The sequence below is a fragment of the Hyalella azteca genome, unplaced genomic scaffold, assembly GCF_000764305.2.
Source record: "Hyalella azteca isolate HAZT.00-mixed unplaced genomic scaffold, Hazt_2.0.2 contig16374, whole genome shotgun sequence".
Lineage (NCBI taxonomy): Eukaryota > Metazoa > Arthropoda > Malacostraca > Amphipoda > Hyalellidae > Hyalella > Hyalella azteca.
In genome coordinates, this window is record NW_025946198.1 from 154440 (window position 1) to 163936 (window position 9497).

General features: G+C 35.1%; 1 protein-coding gene across 1 annotated transcript in view; it reads right to left on the reverse strand.

Annotated features, from left to right (window-relative positions):
- The window catches only part of LOC108681626 (probable phospholipid-transporting ATPase IIA), a gene marked incomplete in the record, with an annotated part of 24030 nt that extends 16885 nt beyond the window's left edge, over nt 1-7145 (reverse strand). Inside the window, 4 exon segments of the mRNA XM_018170677.2 lie at nt 1942-2156; nt 4206-4319; nt 5614-5764; nt 6956-7145. Coding sequence (XP_018026166.1) covers nt 1942-2156; nt 4206-4319; nt 5614-5764; nt 6956-7107 — 632 coding nt within the window.
- Between the last annotated feature and the right edge of the window lie 2352 nt (nt 7146-9497).

Genomic DNA, 9497 nt, shown 5'->3' on the forward strand with positions numbered 1-9497 from the left:
TACCATGTCAGCCGGCACACGCTGGTCCTGAACAACAAGAGTTTAGTGAGATTTTTGCTAAATAGTTATCCGTAGGAATACCATGTCAGCCGGTACACGCTGGTCCTGAACAACAAGAGTTTAGTGAGATTTTTGCTAAATAGTTATCCGTAGGAATACCATGTCAGCCGGTACACGCTGGTCCTGAACAACAAGAGTTTAGTGAGATTTTTGCTAAATAGTTATCCGTAGGAATACCATGTCCGCCGGCACACGCTGGTCCTGAACAACAAGAGTTTAGTGACATTTTTGCCATATATAGTGCATTATGGGTTGAAGTTAGTCTGTGAATGTAATAGTGATGTTTTTGCTACGTAGAATGCATTATTGGTTTAAAGTTAATTCGTGAATGTAATGGTTTAAAGTTAATTCGTGAATGTAATAGTGATAGTTTTGCTTCATATAGTAATGCATTATTAGTCAAACATACTCCGGGAATGTACATCTTCCTACGTGTAGCATTTAATTAGAACATTTAATAAATAATATATAGTAATTAAACTCAGCAGCTGCGGAGGTAAGGCTCAGAGTAATGATAATATTGTTCTGCATAATAATATTTCAGAGTTATGATAATATTGTTCTGAATCTGTTAATGTTTCGTGTTTCTGTTCTAATATAAAATAATTAGAGATAGGTTTGAAATAGGTAATACAGCATTGAAAAGAAAAAAGGCTTTATTTCTTTGTATGGAGCCCACCACGAGACAAGCCATTACTTATCACGCGGGTTCTGTGCTCCGTTTATTCAGAGTTCAGATTACCAAATGAATTTCCTTTGGTTCCTTTTCATTTCAATTCTTACTTTTTACCGCCGAGTTTGTTCTTTAATAAATGTTTCAAAACGGTAAATTTTATTAAACCTGGGCACGCAAGTTCGTCTCACTCTGTGTGGATCCTAAAACAAAAATGATCCATAAAATTAATCATTGCAGCTGGAATCAAGTCACGAAAAGTACAAGAATCGGCAACAGGCCATGGGCCTATTTCTTCAGTGCCGACACTTCTATTATATTCTATGAACAAGAATCGGCAACAGGCCATGGGCCTATTTCTTCAGTGCCGACACTTCTATTCTATCCTTCAGTTTCCGTAAGTGAAAACTAATCAGTGATTCAAGTCAGCTATTGCCGGAATTAGTTATTTCTGGCCCCATTAAGAAAAGCCACTTTTCATTTCAATAAATGATAGTAAGGTTAGATGACCTTGAACAATTTACATTCGACCTCTGTGGATTCAAAGTTTTTCTATTAAATTTCAACACGTCTTCAACTTTTTAGTCCATCAATTAATAACTTTGAACTAAACCAAGATAACATCAGACCAAGTAAAATGTTTAAAACCTTCTGGATAAAAATTTCTATTGAATTTCTGCACATCTTCAACTTCTCATTCCATTGACTAATCACTTTGAACTAAACCAGGATAACATCAGACCAATTAAAATGTTTTAAACCCTCTCGACGAAGATTTTTAGTAGATTTATGCACGTCATCAACTTTTTAGTCCATTGACTAATCTTCTTTTGAACTAAACCAGGATAACATTAGCCCAAGTCTTCAATTTTTCAATTCATTGATCAATCTCATTTTGAACTAAACCAAGATAACATTAGACCAAATAAAATATTTTAAACCTTCTCCACGAAGATTTCCATTACATTTATGCACGTCATCAACTTTTTAGTGATTAATCTAATTTTGAACTAAACCAAGATAACATTAGACCAAATAAAATGTTTGATTTAAACCTTCTCAATGAAGATTTCTTTTACATTTACGCACGTCTTAAACTTTTCAGTCCATTGATGAACCTCATTTAGAACTATACAACGATAACATTAGCATTTTAAATCTTCTCGACGAACATTAGACCAAATAAAATGTTTTAAACCTTTTCAACAAAGATGAGGTCGCCGACTTTGATGTTAGCGCTGGTGACGGCCGTGGTGCCGCCGTCCCCCGTCATGCTGCCGCCCCTGGCGCCCACGCGCTTCCTGTGGACGGCGGTGGGCGACACGAGCTTGCGGTACACCTGTCCGTTGACCTCCTGGTCACGACGCCAGCGCCTGATGTCGTCCACAGCCTCGCGGATCATCGTAATTATCAACACAAAACCCTGCAATACGATAAATGTATGTAAATATCAACAAGATAAGTAACAAGAGTACCTAACAAGAGCATTATGGAACACACACAGCCTTGCGTATCATCGTAATTATCAACACAAAACCCTGCAACACGGCAAATATACGTAAATATCAACAAGATAACAAGTAAAAAGAGTAACAAGAGAATTATGGAATTTTTTTATTAAGAGACGCCAGCGCCTGATGTCGTCCACAGCCTCGCGGATCATCGTAATTATCAACACAAAACCCTGCAACACGGAAAAAATGTATGTAAATAATAAGATAAGTAAAAAGAGTACGGCAAAATGTACGTAAATAATAAGATAACAAGTAAAAAGAGCAACAAGAGCATTATGGAACACACAGAGCCTCGCGGATCATCTTAATTATCAACACAAAACCCTGCAACACGATAAATGTATGTAAATAATAAGATAACAAGAGTATTATGGAACTTTTTTATTATGATTATGAAAATTTAGAACCTAGATGAAGAAGTAATATTAACCATTCAAACATGCCATCAGATGTGCACGACATAAAATCTATTAAACAAATTAAAGACATTGCATTTCTTAAGTAGCATAATAGGGAATTTGATGTAAAATGTTAGTCTCCAAGCTTTTTCTGTCCTCGGGTTCTCAGAACTGGTCAATTTATTGACAACATTCTATACTTTAATTTAATTTAATACTTAATAACATTCCATACTTTAATTTAAAAGTAAAGAAAATAGCCAAAAAGTTCGCCATTTCTTATAAGAGAAAACGTTTCGGAGTCCAGCTCCATCGTCAGTTCAAAACCTCGAACACAGGTACAAACAATTAGTAGCCTCCACAACCTGACCTACTAATTAGAGAATCATTATATATATTATATATAGTATATATTTATATTATATATTATATATAGTATATATTTTCAAACAGAAGCCCAGTTTAAATGCCGCATTCAGTTCCTATCCTCTACAAATGCAAATAGATAGTACCTTCTCCACGTGTTATCTCATTTTTATTTGTTTTATTTTTTATAAATTTTAGTTCTAATGTTCTCAAGTTTAGGTGAATTGTTTAAAAGTGAATTTTAGGCTACTAAATGTTTAGGTAACTAATTCCTGGTAAATTTGCGACTTGATCATAATACTTACATTCTATACTAATTTTACAGCTGTTATTGAGTTAATAATTAAAACTGTACACTTGCCGATGTAAGTCATATAATTAAATAAATATTTATTTATTTATTTAAATATTAATATAAAATATTCTTATAAATATTAAATATTGATATTATTTATTTTAATAAAGCTGGACTGCAAGCAGAATGAAATTCTGAAGTGATAAAAAGTACAAGCACACATGGGAATAATATAATAATATAATATGTTAATAATTAATTAACATAATAATTAATATGTTAATAATATGTTTGGTTATTGACTCCAACACATACAAATAATTTCGATGGAACTCAACATTTCAACTCAGTTTACTCAGCTGCTGCGTATGGCTTTACTTCTTCAATGTAAAATAAGATACTATTTTACATTGTAAAATAAGATACTATTCTTCAATGTAAAATAAGATACTATTTTACAATGTAAAATAAGATACTATTCTTCAATGTGAAATAAGATACTATTCTTCAATGTAAAATAAGATACTATTTTACAATGTAAAATAAGATACTATTTTACAATGTAAAATAAGATACTATTCTTCAATGTAAAATAAGATACCTACTATTTTACAATGTAAAATACGATACTATTTTAGTCTCCCTCTAGTCCTCATGTTTAAATGTTAAACTTGTATGTTAAACTAAATGTTAAACTTGTGGTTAAAACTTGTGAAGATCCAGACAAGTTGTGGGGATATTTACTAGCGTAAAATCTTCTTTTTGTAGCTCCACCCATTAAAAAATATTTGTAGGGCGAGGCAAAAAGCATTTCCGTATATAAATTTTGAGATACTCACAAGAGGGCCCCAGTAAGTGTAGAGATACTCACAAGAGGACCCCAGTAAGTGTATACTCACAAGAGGGCCCCAGTAAGTGTAGAGATAACCAATGCGCAGCTCTGGGATGAACTGGGAACAAGCCATAACCAAGAAGTAGAGGTTCAGGAAGAACTTGAACTGTTCGAACAGCACCTGTCACATGAGATATACAGTTACCAAATCATTGCTTAACAACTGTCTTACCAATACAGCAAGATGAGATTGCTTCTTTTGAACTGCTTGACAATAAAAGAGTTGGTTTATAAAAAAGTCTAGGTTAATGTAAAAACTATATATCTTGAGACTATTTTTAAACTTAACAAGGTTATATTAAAAATTACATGTGAGAAGCTGATGTTATTTAAAGCAAGTAATTCACAGAAAATCTATTTTCGCCAAATATGTCAAACACCCCCTCCCCCAAAAAGAAAACAAAAAAAAAACAGACTGCCTGTGTGGTGGGCACAGTTTTAACAGTACCACATCCTCCCTGTATGTGCATATGCTGATGACATTCATCAGTTAGTGTGCCATGCATTGCTACCCTACACTGTTAGAAAAATTACCGTTAACGGCATTACCGGCGTTTCAGTGGCCGGTCGGCACGTGAAAAGAAACAACGTGTCACCGTTTTTATTTTAATTTATCACTAGAAATCCGTAAAACATCTGATAAAAACGATGAAACAGTTTATTTTCACGGAGCAACCGGCCACTAGAACGCCGGTGGGACCGTTTTTTCAACGTTTTTTCCAACAGTGTAGACGGCTGTGTTCCATTATTGCAAACTTTTTTTTGACTCTTCTTTCGCGTAAGGTACTCATCATTTTTGATCACGACTGATTATTGTGTGCAAAGTGCTGCCATCAAATTTTGCTTTCTTATGTGAAAATCTGGGAAGGAAATGCTAGACAGCCTACAAGGATGATGCTATGGGGAGACTGCAAGTTTTTTAGTGGTTTTCCCACATCAAACAGGGGATATGATTAATCAATCATATCCACAATGGGGATAATCAATCAAACATATCCCCTGGTGGATACCCCCAATCATCTTGGTGGTCAATTGATTGGATGTCAATTGACCACCAACCGTGCTCCGGTCATCATACCACTTACCGCACTGAAGAAAAGTTTAGAATATTAGGGACCTAATCCATGAAGATCAAAGTATAACTATTAAAAAGCTTGTGGAACTGTCTCAAATAACATATAGTTCACTCCAACAAGTTCTAAAAGAAGATTTTGGATAAATAAATGAATTTAAAAATTTAGTCCACTTTCTTTTGGCTCCCCCCTCATATTACACAATAGCCTTAAAGTGACTGCTATTCAATTTTACTATTCTCAATGAATTGAATGAGATGACCTGAAAAATCATGATTTTTTATAAAAAAATCAACATCCACATGAAAACATCCACAAGGATGAATGTTATGCATGACTCACCATAGGTATGAAAGTGATGACATTGTACTTTTGGTTCCTGACAGTGTTGGGGGGATAGTGCACTGAGGGGTCAGGCACTCCAAGACGCACAGTGCGAGCACTGAGCTCACCTCTTCTACAGCAGCCCCACATGGCACAGGGGCAGCACAACCTGCAACACAGCAAGGGATGCTGGAAAACCATTTTTAGCACATTTATCATTTATGAAAAAAGGCGCTATTGTGATCGTCATGTCTGTTCGTCCATCTGTCTGTCCGTGACTTCACGTTGCTGAGTATCCATGATACGTACACTGCAACAAGAAAATGCACTCTGTCACTCACTGCAGTGAGTAATGATATATTTTTTTTATACAAACAAAGGTTAACAATAGATGTGATACTAGTTTATGAAGAGTTAATAGAGATGACATTAGTTTGATAATCTACACTGCTACTTAGTTCGATCATCATCTATACTTCTACTTAGTTCGATCATCCAGACTTCTACTTAGTTTGATCATCTATACTTCTACTTTGTTCATCTTGTCTAAGTGTTCACATACTTTATACAGAAAGAAGTGGCTAGCTATTTATAAATGTGATATGAACGATGAAAAAAGTACGTTAAATTTATCAACTATTTTAAATTAGTTTGACTGCAGGCTGCAGCCCAAGTCTTGGAGGAGGCATTATACTTAACTCTACATACAGGCCGATATATGTTAACATATTTTTTTTTCATTTTTTATCAATTACATCCCTTGGGATGTTGAAGTTTTGATGTTATCATTATACTTAACTCTACATACAGGCCGATATATGTTAACATATTTTTTTCATTTTTTATCAATTACATCCCTTGGGATGTTGAAGTTTTCATGTTATCAAATAGAAAAACAGATTACATATACCTATGCATATACCTTTTTACTACCTATATTGATAGTCTGCATCTCTTCAAAAACCAACATTGATTGATGAGTAAAAATTTTTCCTATTTGTGTCTATTTTATGATTATACTGAAGTACACATAATAGGACATAATTCATAAATTGAAATATAGAAAATATATATTACAAAGAAAAGGCAACTATGGTTTAGGCATTGTGGATTTGCAAGAATTTTTTAGGAGCCTTCTGTTCGTTGAGTAAAGTGTAAATACAGGCTTCCAAAAATATCAGAAGGAATGGTACCAGTAATTTTCCCAATCACATATGAAAAAAATTTATACTTTATTAACTCATCCAAGTTTTCAAAATCAGTAATGTAATATGTAACATTATATAATATTGAGATTATTTACAAATAATAAATAATCAATGCAGTAAAAAAATAGCTTTACTCAAGACCTACATCTCACCTCAAACAGAATGATCTCCAGTAGCAAGAAAATCTTGAATACCTCTTGCTTGAACGTCTTGATGGGAAATCAATTTCAGGATGGGCAGAAGAAAGCAAAGATTGAGACTCGTCTTCCTCAAAGTCACCAGCACTTTGGGACAATGGTTGCATTTCCCTTCATTGAAATCTGTCTTGAAATCAATCAAACCCTGAAAGAACAGTTTGAGTAAGGCATTTCCATTTTTATTGGCAGGCCGCCATATCTTTCCAGGCACGGCATGCCTCTATATAAAAGATCAACTGCCTGCTTGTAACTTCAATAGTAACAATAAGGGTGCTGACAGTGTGGAATTCTAGAGGGATAATAACTTAACTAGTACACATAGCATATTGGAAAGCAGGACCTGAAAGCTTGGAAAGGCCAGGAACTTTACACTTTCAGTCCATTATTTACATATCCTATCCCTTTCCAGAATTCCATCTGTGATTGGTTGATAGGATTGTGATTTTAGCCCCTTTCAGCTTTCCAGCTGTAGTTGGATAATGGAATTGTAATGTTATCTGCTTTCTAGCTGTGATTGATTGATAGGGATGCTTTCAAGCAGGGTTGGCGATTTTTTTTTATTTTTTTAAAAAAATGAAAAAAATAAAAAATCAATGATTTTTTTTATTTTTTCATGATTTTTTTTACTTATTTGATTTTTTTGACTTATTCAACTTTTTTTGTCTTTTTGATGTGTTATTTTTTATGTTGCAATTAGCCTACTAGCAATAACAGTATATGGATCATAATGGATGGCTAAAAAGGGCACTTATTGCCTTCAATAATGGCCAACAGGCCAAGGTAGTGTTTACCACTTAGGGATTTTTGGGTAAACAATTATTGGATTGGTACTATGTCTATTCATTAGCTTTGTAAAGTTTGTATGGAGCAAGGTAATAAGCTAAATATTGACCATTTAACTGGCTTCAATATACAAAAACACTTCAGGAATGCAGATCTTCTAAACATTGAAGAGTCAAATAACAGATAGGTAGCTGATAGCACAGTGCACAGCACTATCAATAGATCCACTAGTTTTATGTCCTAAAAATCTACCAGGCTCTACCCTCTATACACACCGACTAGTAGTGACTGTAGCTGATAGCACAGTGCACATCACTATCAATAGATCTACTAGTTTTATGTCCTATAAATCTACCAGACTCTACCCTTTATACACTGCGACTAGTAGTGACTGAGTGACTGACTGCACTGTTCCCATTTAATTCAGACCAATAAACCAATACTAAACGTAAACTGAACGATAACCAAACAAACCTCATACGTCTTGAAACAAGACTTAAGTTATGAGAAAATCTAATACTGTTTGAAATAAACATGTGCACAAGATTGAGCAGTGTTGAGGTAAAATAAAAGAGTAATGGAGGTACACAAAGAAGAAAGTTTATTTTCCTAAAAGTTAGCATAACATACCATTTAGAATAGTTATGTTTTGAAAACAATATCTGGAAGATGGGGCTATTAGCTGCAACACCAACACACTGTTGGAGTCATTTTCGGAGGAGGGAGTAACCGTGATAGTGAATTCCGATCGCTATGCTGCAATGTTGCAAAATGTCTTGCAGCCCATGATGGAAAACATTTTTAAAAATGAAGCATTGGAAGACATGTGGTTCCAGCAGGGTGGGGCTACAGCACAGCTCACACAGCCCGAATGTCACCCAATGTTTTGAAACACATGTTTCCCAGAGGTCTGGTGTCTCTGAGGGGTGATTTACACTGGCCTGTGAGGTCACTTGATTTGAGCATTTGCCATTTCTTTCTTTGGGGACATCTAAATGAGAAGGTGTTCGGAAGTCGCCCTCACACCCTACCACAGCTAAGGGAACGGATTATTGCAGCAGAGGCCGGAGGTTCCACACTCACCACTATGCAGAGGGTGGATGCAGCGTCAGCAATATATGGATTTTTAAGCCCAAAGCGTCGCCGGCCATTTTAAAGATGCGTCGCCAAGTAATTTTTAATGAAAAGCCATTTAAGCTGAGACTGAGTAATGACGAACTATTTACAAGCCACGAACTTATTACAAGGTTGCATCATGCACGTGTTACCCCAAATAACTAATTTTACCCTAAAAACAGTCCGGTTGTACAGCAAGTGTCAACTGAACAAGTAATAAAGCAGTCTGACTGCTCTAATGCGACCGAAACTACACAATCAAAAAAATGTTGTTTACATTTTTTGCGGGAACTCATCGCAACTGATTTCCGGACAAGCTTTGCTGCATCGTAATCCATCCAACGTACCGGAAACCTTACTTTTTTTCTAAATAGTTGGCTGAAGACAGAGAAATATATTAAATGCAAGAATTTCAATCTAAATGTGTCGGCAAGATCTTCTGAAGGCGAAAATTTTGCCAATAATGCGTCACCGTAGGTCTTTAAATCTTCGTTCACTCTCTGCACAGTGGCACACTCAGGATGATGTATGTTTTCTGTGAATTTTCCTGCGCATTTTTACTTTTTTTAAGCTATTGCTGTGCACAGTTGGCGCAATG